We start from the raw sequence: 16,663 nt of genomic DNA, 5'->3' as shown, positions 1-16,663 counted from the left end.
ACTTGGAAACTCAGCCTTGGCAGAGGTAAGGATGGCAGGAAGTTCCCTCAGGAACCTCGGCAGCTTCTGGCATTTGCCTTCCCGTGCTACCCCTGCGCCGCAGGGAGCAGCTCCAAGCCCTCCCTGTTATCTCCACAGCGAGTGGCACTGCCAATGCGGCCAAAGGGGTGCTCACTGGGTACCACTTTAAGAGCACGCCTGACCCGCAGCTCTGGCCCGCCTCTGGGCTCGGCGTCACCTCTGGGCTCTTCCTCCTCTGCACGGCTGAGTTTCTATCTTGTTCCTGTTGCCCTGGTGTCTTCAGCGGGGTCCTTCCCCTCACCCCGATCAGCGGCGCAGGCAGGATGGCACTGCCCGCCTCGGGGAAGCTGGAAGATAAACTGCAGTGCTCCATCTGCCTGGAGCTGTTCCGAGTGCCCGTCACCTTGCCCTGTGGGCACAACTTCTGCAAGCGCTGCATCAGCGACCACTGGCACAAGCAAGAGCAGGTGCCCGGCGGGGCCAAGAAGGGCTACAAGTGCCCCGAGTGCCGCAGGGACTTCGAGCAGCGCCCAGAGCTGGAGAAGAACATCACTCTATGCACCGTGGTGGAGCTGGAACGGGCTGGCGTGACACGAGTGCTGGGCACGGAGAGGTGTGAGGTGGCCCACGGCGAGGTGTGCCCGCAGCACGGGCGCCCGCTGGAACTGTACTGCCAGGACGAGCAGCGCTGCATCTGCTGCGTCTGCACCCTGCAGCAGTGCCAGCGGCACCGGAGGGTGCTCTGCGAGCAGGAGCACTCCGACAAGCAGGTGGGGACGATGGGTGGCAGGGCTAGGGCAAGGGGGGAGTGAGCAGGGGGAGTCGTGGCAGCTTGGGCACAGCGTGATATATCCCTTCTGCTGTCCTGTGCCCTGCCACGGGGATGTGCTGTGCCTGTGTGTGCCAAGCTGGCACGGGCTGTGGCCAGGGAGATGCCACCACCATCACGTGCCTGCTTCTTGAGGCTGGCAGGAGCAGCAGAGAGCTGGGCAAAGCCAGCAGCACCAGATGAATGGTGCCATTATATCTGTGACTTAATGGGCAAAAGCAGTTCGGGGCTTCACTGCAGAGTGACCTTGGGCACAGACTCTTCCCAAGCCTTCTCCTTCCCTGCAAGCCTTGCCCTGCAGCCCTGGGAGGGGTCCTTGGGGGCAGGGCAGGCTGCACAACAGGGTGTTGGTGCCTCCCTTTGCAGAACCAACTGAAAGGGATCCTGGAAAAAGCCCAGGAGGAATCGCAGAGGATCAAGCAGGAGATGCAGGAGCTGGAGGAGCGAACACACAGCATCAAGGTAAAGCTGGGACCATGTGCTGGGCACAGGGATGGCAGCACGCTGGCTCTCATGGCTCTTCCTCATCCAGGATGCCTCTGAGAGGCACAGATCAGTGATTCTGAGCAAATTCACTGTCCTGAGGAAAGCTCTGGAGGATTTCCAGCAGCAGACAACAGCCAGGATCGAGCAAGAGGAGAGAGCAGCACTGGGACGCATAGGGGAGAACTGGAACCTCCTGAAGGATCGCTTGGACGTGCTGGGCCAGCACAGAGAGAGGGCTCAGCAGCTGTTGGCCTGTCCTGACCACAGGACCTTCCTTCAGGTACCATCCCAGTGCTAAGTCTCTCTCCATGCCTGGGCTCTGCCAGCCTCACACCCTTTTGGTGAGGGCAGCTGTGTGGTTGACTCCTCTCCCAGTGGGAGCACATCCTCAGCATGGCTCAGGGATGTGTTGAGGCTGCAGGGAAGAGCTGCTTTCAGGGGAGTCCCTGAAAAGTTGGGGAGGCACCTGCTGGATCAGAGTGGCTGTGCTGCCTGAAGGGCCATGGGGCAGCATATCCCACCCCAAACCACTCAGCAAAGCTCTTCCAACACTAGCAAAACACCAAGTCCTGTGCCACATCCCCTCTGCTCCCTACATCCCCTCTGCTCCTGCAGCCTCCTGCTCCCCTTGGGTCTGTCCCCTGATCCTGCACACCAGCTGCAGTAGACATTTGGAGGTGGTCCTCTCATCCCCTAGGGAGACACAGCGTGTGTGGATGGGATCTGGAGCTGTCCATCCTCCCCATGGGTGTCTGTCCACAGGAGTTCCACCAGCTCCCACCCCTGGAGAGCCCAGAGGCACTGCTTCCTGTGGAGTTTGGTCTGGACAGCATTGTGAAGCCCAGCAGTGAGATCCTCACCAACATCTCCAGGCTGCTGCTGGTGGACCTTCCTGGCTCTGTGGCCCCCAGAGCCCCTGACCCTGCTGGCCAAGGTATCCCTTCTGCTCACACAGGGTCACCCCAAAGTGCTGCAATTCATCCTGAACCACAGCCTGCCCCATGTCACTGTGCTGGGGACATGGTTGCCAGGCACAGAGGCTTGGGATGGTGACACATATCTGCTGTTCAGCAGATGGGTACTATGGGGGTGGGATGAGTTTAGGTGGCTTCCCTGTGGCCCCTCCTGGCTGGCAAAGCTGAACCACAGTGACACATGCCTGCTCCCAGGCTTGGATACAATGGGCTTCCTCCTCCTCCTCTCATTGAAGCCAAGAAGGACAAATGTTTTGGTGACATCACTCAAAATGCCTGTCCCCACCCTCCACAGGCCCAGTGCACCTCCATGGGACAGCAGTGAAGGTGGAGGCCTCTCTCCCCAAGTGCCAGCTCCGAGCTGAGCTTCTGAAGGGTGAGGCGAACATGGGGATCTGGAGGGACAGCACTGCTTTGGGATCCCCAGAAGCAGAGATATCCCCAAGCTGGGCTCTTTCCTGGGAGAAGGGTGGTCATGGTTGTGGGGACAGGGGCTCCTTCCCTGGCTTTCTCAATCCCACTCAAATTTGGAATGGGGTGGTGTAAGGCTTGGATGGATGGGCTGGGGGACACTCAGGGTGATTAGCAGCACCAAAGAATGTTTTCTTGTGGAATTTGGGTCAGTCACTGCCCCAGTTCTTTCCCCATCTCCATCCTCTCCTTTTTACCCACTTTGGGCATCTCACCTGGGCAGGAGTGCTGTGCCTGTTCCAAACATCCCATATTTAGGCACAGCCTTTTCCTGCAGGTAGCTGGCAAGTGAGGACCCACAGGGATGTTGTGAGTGCCCCAGCCACCCCTCACAGCACAGTACCAGTCCAGAATTAAGCCCCATCCATAGAGCCCTGCTTGTAATCACTACACTTTGTCCAAGGATCTCCATCCCCAGCACTCCCAGCCACAGTCCTTGGTGTTCTCTTCCCCCTTTGGGCCCATTCCACTCCAGTTCCTCAGGGACCTCCTCACTGCTCCTTTTCCTATCTGGGAAGAGGTTTGGATAACATGTAGGGCATGCTGATCATGTCACTCTTGCCAGGGAGACAATCAATGCCTGTGGGATCTGTGAGGATTCCTTCTATCAGGCCCCAACAGCCATTCTCAGGGTTATCAACAGGAGACAAAACCCAGTTCCTGATGGGTAGCAGGCATGAGCCCAGCATAGCTGGCCTGGCCAGGTGGTTGTGGGAGGAAGATGAGGTGCTGGTGCCCAGGTGAGTTACCACAGCCTGTGCAGAGGAGAGTGACTCCCTGCAGTGCCACATTGGCTCACCTGCTGCCTGCTTTTCTCCCCCTCTACCCCCACCTCCTCCTATTTTTTGCTCCTAAAGCAAGCAAAAATGACCACAGAGCCACCCCTTCTTGCTGGCTGTGGGCAGGGTTGTACCAGGATGGTGAAGGGCCCACGTCTTGGTGCCTCACCAGCTATTTCTGGGCTGTTTCTGTCCCTTCTAGCAGGCAGGTGGGCAGGTGTCACATCCCACCCAGCTCCCCTTCCCCTCCAGACTGGCTGCAGCTCATTCCCTTCCCTTTTGGGAGCGCCCCCCGCGCAGCTGAACCTCAACACCGTTGTGGGGGGCTGGCACCAAGGGTGCCGAGTTCCCATGAAGCATTTCAGCCCCATCTCTGCTGTTCCTCTTCCCAGACCATCGCAACCTGACCTTCGATCCCGAGACAGCCAACAAGTACCTGGTGGTGTCAAAAGGCCACCGGAGAGCCAAGCACAGCCCCGGTGCGGTCTGCAGGCGCCAGGAGCAGGGACCCCGCTTCGAGCCCTGGCAGGTGCTGTGCACGCAGGGCTACGACCGTGGCCACCACTACTGGGAGGTGAAGCTCTCCAGCCATTCTGTCATCCTGGGGGTGACCTACCCTGGTCTCCCCTGGCAGCGGCAGCAGGGCCACAAGTTCAACATTGGGCTGGATGGGAGCTCGTGGGGGCTGCAGGTGCGGGAGGATTGTTACCTGGCCTGGCACAAGGGCCAGGCAGAAAAGATCCAGGAGCGGCTGTACAAGAACCTGGGGGTCAGCCTGGATTACACCAACGGGCTTCTCTCCTTCTATGGCCTTGGGGAGAGCACACATCTCATCTACTCCTTCCACAGCATCTTCACTGAGCCCCTTTATCCTGTCTTTTGGCTGTGTGAGGGGAGAGAGGTGACACTGTGCTACAGGGAATGAGCTGGAGCTCTCTTAGCTGGGCTGGTGAGCCCCAGGCTGGTGCTGTAGCCAAGCTACAGCCAGGGACTGTCTTGGTGTGAGTGGGACGCCGATGTCTTGGTGTGAGCAGGATCCCCGTGCCCAGGCAGGACTGGGGTGAAGTATTTTACCAAGGCCTGAGGACAGGCATTCAGATTAACCCCTTCTGGTTTGCACAAGCAGAGACCCTGCTGGTGGCACAAGTTAAGGCAGGGGAAGGCTGGTGGGTGAGGACTGTGGCCCCAACATGGGGGGTGAAGCCCCTGGTCATGTGCATGAGGGCATGTGTGGGTGCCTGACCCTGCAGATGGGGCAAGGGAAGGAGCAGGGACTGAGTGTGCAAGAATTGGGTTTTTCTTTTATCCCATCCTGGCCAGATCTGGGGAAGATTTGGGGTGAGGAGGACCCTGGAGAATGGGATGAACCATGAGGTGCAGCCCTGTGTGCCCCCAGCCCCACATGCAGGCAGGTCCTGCTCCCCCAACCCCTCTTGCGTCTGCTAGATGTAGCAGAGCAATTTTTTGGGTGCTGCTGCAGTTGCTCTTTGTATGAAGCTGCTTGCACTAATAAAACTTTGATTGTCCTACTGCTTAGTGCAGCACTGACAGCTGTTGGACCATGCAGCACTGGAGGGGGTGGGGTGAGGGGGTGAGCTGGGTGCCCCTGCTCAAGCACCCATCCCTGCAGGCCCTCATCTTGCCCTTCTGTGCCCTCATGGGGACCAGCCCCACATCATGCCTGCTTGGCAGCAGAACTGGAAGGTGCCTTATTTACAGCAGTGATAAGGAAATCTGGTTTCTTACAACTCTGCCCCGAGGGTGATCTGGCACAGGAGAAAATCCAAAGCTTTGATTGAAGCTTTTCCAAGGGTGAGGCCGCAGGCATCTCCCCCCTGCCCTGTGGGGATGCTGGTGAGGACTAACGGGGCAAAACTGGGCACCATGTTCAAAGGTGCAGGTGAATGCATGGGCAATGAATCACATCAGCTTGTTTCCTTTGGGGAAAAAAAAACTTAGAAGGATCAATCCCATTCTTCAAGGACAAATGAGATCTGTTTTGCCATGCTTCCTCCTTCACTCTGCACCTCCCAGCCCTGTCCTTGGGTGGGACCTTGGGCTAGCATAGACCTGGGAACTTATCCAAGCCAAAATTTGTCTGTGTACCCTGCACAGGAGGTGGCTGGAGATTCTATGTTTACCAGGCAGATCGAGCATTTTGGTGTCTTCCCAACCCCATGCAGATACCTGTTGGCTCCTGTTGGGCTCCAGAAGAAGAGGGGATAGGGACTAAGCCAGGCCCTGGGCACTGCACCCCTTCTGGGCCATGGGAACAGCTGACACAGGTCCATGGGGCTGAGGGCTGGCAGGAAAGCACCTACACCTCTGTACGTGGTGGGGGTCAGGGAGCGGTTCAGGTCCCTCCATGTTGCCCCAGGGTGTGGAGCAGCTCCTGGGAGAGCAGTAGAGTGGCAACAGGTTCTGGGGCCGTAGATCCCTGAGAGGGAAATTGGAATGGGCTGGCAACAGCTTCTCTGGGCAGGAGATTGGATCTGGGGTTTCAACAGATAACTCTGGAGCCAGGGGGACCCCAGGGAGGGTCCAGATGTCAGTGAGGCTGATACTCCGGGAAGCAGCAGACGCTGGGTGGGAGGTAGAACATCCTCAGCAGGGCGGCACCCCCGCGGCGGGCAGCAGATACCGAAGAGAAGGACCAGGGCTCTGCTGATGCCAGAGGTAAGACTCCCCTCCAGGGCGGTGGATTATTTGGGACCAGGTCCCGGGGGTGGGAAATTCAAGTCCCCCCCACCCCGGGAGGCAGCTGCGGGGAGCGGAGCCCCGGGCTCGGCGGGGCGGAGCGGGCGGGCGGGGCGCGGTAGCCGCCCGCCTCCCTCCGGGGCTGGGACGGGAGCGGGCAGCGGGGCCGGCTGGTCGGGGCGCGCAGGGATGGAGACCGCGCCCGGGAGCGCCCCGTCCTCCTCCTCCCCCTCCTCCTCCTCCGCCGCCGCGGCAGCAGCGTTGCGGCTGGCGCTGGCGGCTCCGGGGCTGCCCGACGGTCCCTTCGGCTGTCCCATCTGCCTCGATCTCCTGAAGGACCCGGTGACGGTACCGTGCGGGCACAACTTCTGCCAGGGCTGCCTGGGGGCGCTCCGTCAGCGGACGGGCCCCCCCGACGGCAGCGGCGGAGCGGGCGGGGCCGCCCGTTGCCCGCTGTGCCAGGAGCCCGTCCCCGCAGCCTTGAGGCTCCGCAAGAACCGCGCCCTCTGCGAGGTGCTGCCGCTGCTGGCGGCCGCTGCCGCCGCCGGGACAGCCCCTGCGTCCCCCGCATCCCCTACGGCCCCTCCATCTCCCCCATCCCCAGCCGTCGGGTCCTCCATGGCACCAGGAGCCGAGGAGGAAGATGCGGCGGGGGAGGAAGGAGCGGCGGTGCTGTGCGACGTGTGCCCGGCGGGGTCGCGGGTGGCTGCGGTGCGATCGTGCCTGGTCTGCTTGGCCTCTTTCTGCGGTGCCCATCTGGAGCCCCACCGCCGGGCCCCAGCCTTCCGCGCCCACCGCCTGGTAGCGCCGCTGCGGCGGCTGGAGGAGGGGCTGTGCCCCCGCCACCTCCAGCCCCTCGACGGCTTCTGCCGCACCGAGCAGACCTGCGTCTGTGCCCGCTGCCGCGCCCACGAGCATAGCGCCCACGACGTGGTGCCCCTCGAGAAGGAGCGGGAGCACAAGGAGGTGCGTGGGGGAAGAGGGTGTCGGGGGGTGCGTGGAGGTCCTCACGTGGGAGTGGATCTAGCAGGGGCTATGCTGGGTGAGGAGGAATGGGACAGTCCGGGTGGGGAAGGTGCTGCACTCATATTCCCCCTACAGGGTGCAGTGCCAGCAGGGCATCACGGGCAGGGTGAGATGCAGCACCCCTGGGAGGGGTCCATGCTGCACCCACATCCCCACAGGGGATCTAATCCCCACGTGGGAGGATGTGCATGTGTGGGGTGCCCTCTGTGGGGTGGGTACCGCAGCTCTGTCCCTGCAGGGGACCACACCCTGGCATAGAAAGACAGAGTGCTGAGCTATGTGGGCACCGTGGGGGGTGGGTCAGCCAGGGGCAGGCATTAGGGGCAGACCTGCTGCCATCCAGCCCGTGGGGTTTGGTTCTATGGTGGGGCCAAACTCGCAGCCTGCGTGGGTGCAGGGCTGGGGACGAGGGTATGTGGGGCACCCCCAGAGGCTGCTCACGTGGTCACTGGGCACCGATCTCCTGTCTGAGGTTCCCACAGCCTTGCCAAGGCGGTTTTGCTCCGCGCCCTGGCAGCCTGCCCAGCCACTGCTCCCGCCCTGCCAGCCCTTTGTGTCCCAGGGTTTGGCACTGGGCATTTTTCCGTCATCCCATTCCCACTTGTGGCTGAGTCACCTCCCAAATTCTCACCCGCCAGCCTCATGGGGAGCTGGAGCTCCCAGCCTGGCACAGGAGTGCTGCCTTCCTGGACCCTGCTGCCTCGAGTCCATGGGGCCTCTGCAGGGCTGCAGGCAGGTGGGATCGTGGCATGGTGGCACCCCCCCCTCTGCTTAGCATGAGGCATTTGGAGACCTTGCAGGGATGCTTTTTCCAGGGGAGAGCCTGGTGGCTGCTGACATCCTGGCAGGGAGTACAGCCAGCTCCCACTCCCTCACAGGCTCTCAGAGCTGCAGGAAAACCCTTTTGCCGGCGTTGTTAGTCATCAGGTGCCTTAAAATAGCAGAGTGTGTGATCCCAGCCTGTGATCCCAGCCCCGAGGAGCTGCCAGGCCTCGGCAGGCACTGCTTAACATCACCTGCAGGGCCTCTGCGGCCACTCTCTGCCACCACCCTCACACCGCGGGGTGGGAAGGATGGGTGAGGAAAGGGCCTCACTTAAACAGGCACAAGTGCCACAAGGCTCTGGGGTCTGAGCATTGGTGGGGGCAGAAGGTGCCCCAGCTGGGAAGTGCAAAGCCCTCCTGGCTCCCCAGGGACCCATGCTGGTGATGGGCAATGGCTGACACTAACAATAGCACCTCAGGAAGCACTGCCTTGGGATGGTGCTTCCTGTGCAGCCAGGCAGCAGCACCCTGTGCTCCCCAGCTGCTTTGCTTTGCTGCTGACCAGAAACCTGCAGCGAACTTGGGGCTGTGTTTCTGAATGCTCTGGGTCTGCCTTTCAGCTCCTGCACCAGTCCCAGGCAGCTTTTCCCCAGCACACAACTGTGCTTGCTGTGGTCCCTGCACAATGGTTTTGTTTTCAGAATCCTGTTTTGTTTGGCTTCTGCTGGGATTGGGGTGGGGAGCATGGAGCTGAGCATGACTCTTTGCAGCCTGGCTGCTCCTTTAGTTTTCCAGATTGGAGCACAGGAAATCTCATACTTCCCCTTGCACCCTTCACCCGAAGCCTGATAGCAAGGTTACGGTCAGAGAAGGGGCTGTGGGATAAACATAGGGAGAAACAAGGTCCCCACCACACCTCCCTGCCACTGGGGTCAGGGGGTGGGCAGAGCTCAGTGTTTGTCCCTGGTGCTTTGCAGGCCCAACAAGCCAAATTCCTCAGCGATGTGGACAACGAGCTGGAGGAGCTGGCAGTCACCATTGCACAGGCCAAGAAGATGGTGGAGCTCATTAAGGTGACTCTCTGATGGCTTTACTCCATCAGTGTAACTCTGCTGGGATGGGGAGCAGAGGAAAAGGGGCTGGGAGCTTTTGGAGTTCCTGGGGTGTAAAGGTGGTGCTCACAGGGGAGCAAGCATACAGCAAAACACGGGGGACCCTGGCAAAGATCCCTGAGGATTCTTGTTTCTCATCTCTGCTCTCCCTCATGGCTTCTCAGGTTGCTTTTGTTTGCAACCTGAGAGGAGGAATGGTCCATGCCAGGTCATCTGCTGGCCCTTGCTCCTTCTCCCCCTGGTTTCAAGGGGGTTTGCCCCCCCCTTTGGCCCTTGTGCAATCATGTCACCTCACTGCTTGAGGACACAAGATGTGGTGGAGCAGTAAGTGGCCATGTTCAGCCAGGTGCCTTGACACCTGGGTTGTAAAGAGCTCTGAGCTCTTGGGGGAAAGGGGTTACAGGGTGTCAGGGGGCCCCCTCAGAGCTGAGGGCTGGGTGCTGGGCAGGCAACAAGGGTGCTCTCCAACACCCTCACCTGCAGGAAGTGACCCTGACCCCTGTCTCCCTGCACTTAGAGTGCTGCCACGAAGGAGAAGGAAAAAGTTGAGAAGCTGTTTGCAGAAGCCTATGAGGTCCTGGCAACTTTCCAGAAGGAGGTGGCTGGTTTCATCGAGGATGGGGAGCGCTCCATGCTGGGGGAGGCTGAGGCCAATCTCCACTGGAAGGAGGAGAGACGAACCAAGCTGGACCAGTGCAAGCAAAACCTGGAGAATGTCCCCAGCACCGACACCATCTACTTCCTCCAGGTGGGACAGGGCGAGGAGATGCTGACAGTGTTGTGTGTTGAAGGTTTGTCCTGGTTTATGTGGAGCTGGATGCCAGGAGCCCTGGGATGCAGAGTTTCACTCCTGCTGGCACAGTCCCCTCTACTCCCCACTCCTGAGGGGACTATGCAGCCAAGTTTCTCCTGCACCTCCTTCCTGACTGTGACTCAGGAGCAGCTGATGTGCTGCCCAGGCTGGGTACTGATATGTAAGGGGCAGAGAGCAAGAGGCTGAGGTGCCTCACTGCCCCTGCCTGGCATCCCCTTCCCCCTGAATGCCTAGCAAGAGGAGATCTTTTTGTGAGGAGGTGCTGCTGCGTGGGAGGTGGGCACGGTCTGGGTCCAGGTTTGAAAGGGAGCGAAGAGAAGGTGCCAGGAATGCGTGGCCGGGAAAGTGTTCTCCTCCCTTCTGTGTGCCTGTCCTGGGGCCAAGCCCTGCGAGCTGCCAGTTCCCAAATCCTCCAGGGCAGGGTGGGGCTGTGGAACGAGAGACAGCTTTGGCTTGTTTGAAGTTTCCTGAAACTTCGTCTTTTTGGCTCAGGAATTTCAGGCCTTAAAAGTAGCCATGGAAGAAAAGCTCTGCCCGGCTCTGAGCTTCCAGAACGAGCTGAACTTCACCAAATGCACCAAAGCCGTGGGCGCGGTGAAGGACGTGCTGTCTGCTGCCTGCAAAAACCAGTGGGACCTCTTGCAGGGGAAAGGAGTTGATGGGCTGAGTTTCCCAGAGACAGAGAAAGGTTTGTGTGTCCCCCTGCCCCTCTGCCTGGGGGTCACCCTCCGTCCTCCCCACGCGGGTGGGAGATGCCTCCAGGCTCGATGGCTCCCGCAAGCACCAGCCCTGCTCCCAGCTGCCCCCCTGGAACAGTTGTGCTGCACGTTGCACAATCCCTGCCTGAGCTTATGCCTCAGCCTTGAGGTTTTATGAATTTTTCCACAGAGACTGGAGTCTGGAGAGGCAACAAACAGCCTGGGAGTTGGGCAGGGCCCTGTGGGAGGGAGCAAGTGGCCAGTGTGGCCTCCCATGAAAGAGGACTCTTTCTTCTGAGCACAGACGATCCTCTTCATGGGGCAGGCTGTGCTCTCAAACCTGCCAGGGTTAGGAAGCCACGGTGGCAGCTTCCTCCCACACTCTCATTTTACCTGAGCTCTCTCCTCTCTTTCATTTTTTGGATACTTGTGGTCATTGTAGCCAGTTCCTTGTGTCCCACTCTGCCCATCTCAGTGGGGTGGCAAAGGTGGCATCTGTCCTTCCCCATGTCTGAGCTGGCAAGGATGTGCAGGGGGCGCTGGGGATGCTGGCTGGGGCTCAGGGGCTGCAGGGTACCATGGGGGTGTTGGGCAGTGGTGATGATGCTCCGGTGACACCCATATGTGTGGTTTCTTTGCTGATGCCAAACCCTTCTGTCCCTGTCTCTGCAGCGCTGTCCAAGTCCCCATCTCCAGACAAGTCAAACAACCCTGCCTGCCTGGAGAGCCGCGATTACTTCCTGAAATGTAAGCCCAGGGGCTCTTGCTTTGGCGACTGTTGCTAAGGTCAATTTCTCCCTTCCTCTTTCCCGGCTGGCCGGCTCCTTCCCGCATGCCCCTCCGGCTCTGGTCCTGAGCCCATGAGCCCATGAGCCCACGGCTGGCAGGAGCACTGCCACCACCAAAGGAAACATTGCTCAGCTAATGAGGAAGCCTCCTTGCTTTCCTGACAACAGTCACAGGCTGTTTAGGTGATAGTTTTTTCCCTTCTCTGTGGTTCTGCCAGACCAGCTGCCAGCAGGGCTGAAGGTGTGCTGTGTAGTTTCTGCTGCCTTCCAGCCCTTGATGACTTGGATCCTCCATTAAATCAGATCCCAGTTTGTGCATCTGACTTGTTTGCTGCAGAGCAGTGACCTGGTCAGGGGCAGCAGCACCAAGCAGGGGGATAATTCAGTGGCTGACCAGACACAGTGGGGCAGAAAGGGCTGAGGCTTGAGGGTGCAGGGCTGGGTTTGGGCTCCAACACCTTGCACATCCCCCCACAGCCTTACAGGGGATGTGAGGTCACCCACTGAGATGTCCACAGGGGACAAGACCTGCCTCAGCAGCACTGATGCACCCCATGGGAGTCAGAGCTGCAGTGCAATCAGCAGCAGTACATCTCCAGGGCAGCTCCTGCTGGGCATCTGATCTGTCCATTGGTACTTCTCATGTGGCCCTGTGTGCTGGAAGTGCCTCTGCTCCTGTGGGAGTTGTGGGGCAACAAGAGCTGACCACAGGAGCAGGTGGTTTGTAGCCATGGTGAGCCTGGCTGTTCTCCTGTCTTCTTGGGATCCTTCCCTGCTTTTTATGTCTGTGGTTGCCTGAAACCCACTTTAATATGGAATGTTTCTAGTACCACTCTGCAGGTGGATTCTGTGATGTCTGGTATTATGATTAAGCTTATTTAGTAGCCCTTCTGCTCTCTCCTCTCCCTGGTTATTTGTATTCATTCTGCTTTTGGGAGTATCAACTCTTCCAGCCCCACATCCTCATCAGCTGAAACTGGCTGTAGGATAGCCAAGAGGACAGAGTGATGGTGGAAGTCACAAAGAGTTGTTCTAATTGCTGAAAGCTGGAGCAGAAGATCACCATGGGGAGGGCTGGCATCTCTTCTTCCAAGTAACAAGCAATAGGGCAAGAGGAAACAGCCTCAAGTTGCACCAGGGGAGGCTTAGGTTGGACATGAAGAAAAATATCTTCCCCAAAAGGGTTGTCAAGCCCTGGAACAGACTGCCCGGGGCAGTGATGGAGTCACCATCCCTGGTGGGATTGAAAAGCTGCATAGATATGGTGCTGAGGGACATGGCTTAGTGGTGGACTTGTCAGTGCTGGGCTGATGATCTTAAAGGTCTTTTCCAACCTAAATGATTCTATTCTGTGATCTCCTCCTGTTTCCCTCCTCATCCTCACGTCTCTCTCCTGCCCCACGCAGTCGCCTTCATCATTGACCTGGACAGTGACACGGCTGACAAGTTCATCCAGCTGTTTGGCACCAAAGGGGCCAAGCGGGTGCTGAGCCCCATCCCCTACCCGGAGAGCCCGACCCGATTCATCAACTGTGAGCAGGTGCTGGGGGTGAACCTCATGAACCGAGGCAACTACTACTGGGAGGTGGAGCTCATCGACGGCTGGGTCAGCATCGGTGTCATCGCTGAGGACTTTAACCCCAGGGAGTCCTACAACCAGGGGCGCCTGGGGCGGAACACCAAGTCCTGCTGCCTGCAGTGGAATGGCCAGAACTACGTGGCCTGGTTTGGTGACTTCAAGTCTGTCATCCAGCAGCCGTTTTTCCACACGATTGGGGTCTTCCTGGAGTACTCTGAGAAGGCCCTGACCTTCTACGGAGTCAAGGACTCCAAGATGACCTGCTTGCAGCAGCTCAAGGTCTCCCCTTTTGCCAAGGGTCAGTTTGACCTTTTCCAGAACATAATCAACCAACACTTTGCCTCTCTTTTCTCGAGCAAGCTGAAACCAGCCTTCTTCCTGGAGAGCGTCGATGCCCACCTGCAGATCGGGCCACTGAAGAAAGATTGTGTCTCGGTGCTAAAGCGTAGGTAACCACCCCGAGAGCAGGAGCGGGGGGTTTGGGGGGGACTCAGAAGAGTCTCTCCTGCAATCTGTTGTCGCCATCCCAGCTTCTCTTTGGTAGCTATGTAGTCCTCTGTGGCAGCCCTCCCTCCTCGCTCTGTGCTGTTGGTGACCCAAGGGCGGATGAAGCTGCCTGGCGGGCAGAGGCGTGGGCTGGGAGCCAGGAGGGAGCTGGATCCAAGTGCCAGCTCTGCTGCTGGTCTGCTGAAAGAGCTTGGGCGAGTCTCTGTGCTGCTGCCTGCCCTTCAGTTTCCCTTTCTGGACATCAGGGACTGTGCTACAACCTTTCTTGGTAAAGTGCATTGCTCAGGAGAAGTGCCATGTAGATCTGAAGCTGTGTCTTGGCCAGCTGCCGGGCTACCCAGTCCCTTGCCTTAGTATCTGCTCACACTGCCCTGGTGACTTGCACAGAACCTCTGCTTCGTGCCTTATCTCAGTCTCTCTGTCACTGCTGCTTTTTTAAGTGCTGCCTTATCGACACCTTCTGCACACATCCTCATGAAGTGCCTTTGAAGCAGCAAGCCCAGCCCTGGCCGGGCAAAGCCCCAAAGCACTTGTGGTCCCTTTCCCTGTTTGTGCCTTTGCTTTGTGTGGGTGATGAGGGTGCTCCGGGGTGGGTGGGGTGCAGAGGAGCCTGGCTGGCTGCAGGGGTGATGCTGCAGTGACACAGTACCTCTTCTTGCAGGGCTGACCACGCATTAATGCTGCAAACGTGAAACAAGGATCTTTGCCCTCCCTCGTGCTGCTGCCGGTGGGTATTGGTGGCCAGGCTGTTTGGGAAAAGTCATCACCCTGCCTGTGTTGGAGCACCATGGCCATGGGATTGCTCTCCATCACAGCTGGGAAATGGGAGAAACCTCCTGCCAAGAAGCAGCAGCACCATTCCTGCCCTGACATGGCCAAGTGAGCAGCACAGAACACTTTTGGGGATGTGCTTTTAGTAAACGCATTCCTGGGGAACTGCTTACTGAAGCTTTGCAGCCAAATTTCCCCTGCTGTGTTTTGATGACTCTATTCTTTTAGGGGTATTTTAGTACTGTTAAACTCCCTACTCTTGAAGTACCCTGGGCTCACTTGAGCTGCAAATGTACCCCTTAGCTTAGAGAGTTTTTTTAAGTGATAAAAAGATGCTGTGAGTATGTCCCAGGGGCAAGTGGTCTGTTTTGGGGGCAGTTATGAGCATATCAACAAAATGTGTAGCATCAGCCAGTTATTCAAAGGCCCTTTAGACTGACAATAAATAGTTGTGGTGCTGAGGGACATAGTTAAGTGGTGACCTGGCAGTGCTGGCTTAACAGTTGGACTGGATGGTCTTAGAGGTCTCTTCCAACCAAAATGGTAGGTTCTAAGATTCTAAAAAGTACTCTCAAGCAAGTGTCCCCTCCCAGAAAGGTGGAAACTTGAGGCTGGGAGCCAAAAAATGCCCAGCTCATGTGTCCTAGGGGAGCTTTTCCAGAAGCAAAACACAGACACTATGCCTGCGAGGACGCACAGAGCAGCCCCTGTCTCAGCACAGTGTGCCTTTCCATGAGTTTGTTTTTGCTGGGATTAGTTTGCTACCTACCTACCTCCCAAAGCTTGCTTCACAGAATCACAATGCTGTATAATATATACCTAGAGAGAAAATAGATTGGGCCAGGTTCTTTCCTGGTGTGAGTGAGTCAGTGATGATGTCTCAACGGTTAAACAGGGATGGAAAATGGTCTGTTTAGCTAAATATGAGATATATATATATATATATATATATATATATTCCCTAAAGGATAAGCTGGAAATCAGTGTTACATTCAAGGGGAGCCAAGGGAAAAAGTGAATCTAAAAGGCAGTCACAAAGCTGAGAGGTTTGAAGTTAAAGCCACGTTTACATAAACACTGAGGCTCGAAGAGCTCCTTTACTGTAACTCCTCTGTCAGTGCTGCCAAGAGGTGCTGGTTCTCAGCATCAGCCATTGCTATGGACTCCTGTTGGAGGGGTTGAAGGGTCCAAATGCAGCCGCCCCCTCCCTGGGGTAGGGCTGATGAGTTGGTTTGGGAGGGGGGGACCACTGGCATGTGTCTGCAAATCTCTTCCTCCTCCTCCGCATGCGGCAACTCCTAGAATACTGCAGGCAGTGGGAAAAGGAGAGGTAGGGTTTGAAATCTTGAGATGAAATCTTGGCCTTTCCCAGCTAGCGGGAATGCTGCCCGGACTTCTGTCCAGAGGGGAGTTCGCTCGCTGTGTCCTGAGCTCCTACCTCAAAAGCGCTTTGTTTGGCTCTCGCGATCGCCCTCCTGCAGCGCTCAGCCCCTGCAGGCGATGTCGGCGCGGACAGGGTGCAGGCGGCGCTGCTCTTTTGTTGATGCTGCTAGCAGAAAGGCCTGACCAGATCAGAAAAGCAGAGATGTACCACAGCCCCTGCACGTCACGTCCCCAGAAGATGAGGAAGGTCATCTTGATGTCTGCTGTATGTCAGCAGGAAGAGATCTCACATGCAGGCTGCCATCTCGGCACTGAGTCTCATTTATCCAGGCAGAACTCCCACTGCTCACAGCCAGGAGCTCTGCCAGAGTAAATACAGCAGCTCTGGGCCTCTGCCCCATTTCGTTCCACTGTAGGCGGATTGATTGCTCCATCCCTCCCTTCTCCGTGTTGCCCAACGCACAGACAGAAGTCTCTGAACTCCCTCGGGGTTTGGGATGGTTCAGAGGGATCCCACGTCTTTCCTTTTCCATCCTATAACCACATGGGAACAGCTGAGGAGGACACATCTGAGAGCTTTGCTTCTGGTTGTGCCTCTGCTTTTGTTTCATCCACCTCTGCCCCAGGAGCTGGGATGCTGGCACGCAGCTTTACGATGGGATTTGAGGGCTCCTGTAGATGCAATGCAGCTGGGAATTGCTATCCATCCCTTTCCTGCCTGCTGCTTGCTCCTGGTTGGAAGAGTTATAAATCCTCCTCATTTAGGGCATCAAGCAAACTCTGACTGGCTGCAATATCCCCTCGGGGTGCTGGACCAGAGTTTGCTGTGTGTTGCCAACACTTTGGGGTGTAAACTGGAATGATTAGGCAATGTGCACTACACCAGCTCTGCATTGCTGATTTTGCTGCAAACGAAGGGCTAAAAGTGGGGTGTGAGGAGTTTAGCTGGCTAGATAGAACTTGG

The 16,663-nt window shown here is 57.6% G+C and overlaps 2 protein-coding genes across 2 annotated transcripts; both read left to right on the top strand.

The window, feature by feature from the left end:
- Positions 1–344: 344 nt before the first annotated feature.
- TRIM65 (tripartite motif containing 65) lies at positions 345–4,485 on the top strand. The gene is made up of 6 exons (XM_054393740.1): positions 345–791; positions 1,217–1,312; positions 1,383–1,616; positions 2,099–2,270; positions 2,606–2,686; positions 3,953–4,485. The coding sequence occupies exons 1-6, from the start codon at positions 345–347 to the stop codon at positions 4,483–4,485; spliced, it is 1,563 nt and encodes a 520-aa protein (XP_054249715.1).
- A 1,961-nt stretch (positions 4,486–6,446) lies between these two features.
- Positions 6,447–13,493, top strand: TRIM47 (tripartite motif containing 47). Its single transcript, XM_054394056.1, has 6 exons — positions 6,447–7,223; positions 9,025–9,120; positions 9,677–9,907; positions 10,466–10,661; positions 11,344–11,418; positions 12,866–13,493. The coding sequence occupies exons 1-6, from the start codon at positions 6,447–6,449 to the stop codon at positions 13,489–13,491; spliced, it is 2,001 nt and encodes a 666-aa protein (XP_054250031.1). The 3' UTR covers positions 13,492–13,493.
- Positions 13,494–16,663: the final 3,170 nt, after the last annotated feature.

Source organism: Indicator indicator, chromosome 29 (assembly GCF_027791375.1).
Source record: "Indicator indicator isolate 239-I01 chromosome 29, UM_Iind_1.1, whole genome shotgun sequence".
In the NCBI taxonomy this organism is placed as follows: domain Eukaryota; kingdom Metazoa; phylum Chordata; class Aves; order Piciformes; family Indicatoridae; genus Indicator; species Indicator indicator.
The sequence above is the reverse complement of the archived record's forward strand: the minus strand, read 5'-3'. Positions and strand labels throughout refer to the sequence as shown.

Bases quoted from the DNA above. Each gene is read 5' to 3' on its own strand.
- TRIM65 (XM_054393740.1), top strand. From the start codon at position 345: ATGGCACTGCCCGCCTCGGGGAAGCTGGAAGATAAACTGCAGTGCTCC. The intron at 1,617-2,098 runs GTACCATCCCAG...GTCTGTCCACAG, and splicing joins ACCACAGGACCTTCCTTCAG to GAGTTCCACCAGCTCCCACC. The intron at 2,271-2,605 runs GTATCCCTTCTG...CACCCTCCACAG, and splicing joins CCCTGACCCTGCTGGCCAAG to GCCCAGTGCACCTCCATGGG.
- TRIM47 (XM_054394056.1), top strand. From the start codon at position 6,447: ATGGAGACCGCGCCCGGGAGCGCCCCGTCCTCCTCCTCCCCCTCCTCC. The intron at 9,121-9,676 runs GTGACTCTCTGA...CCCTGCACTTAG, and splicing joins AGATGGTGGAGCTCATTAAG to AGTGCTGCCACGAAGGAGAA. The intron at 11,419-12,865 runs GTAAGCCCAGGG...TGCCCCACGCAG, and splicing joins CCGCGATTACTTCCTGAAAT to TCGCCTTCATCATTGACCTG.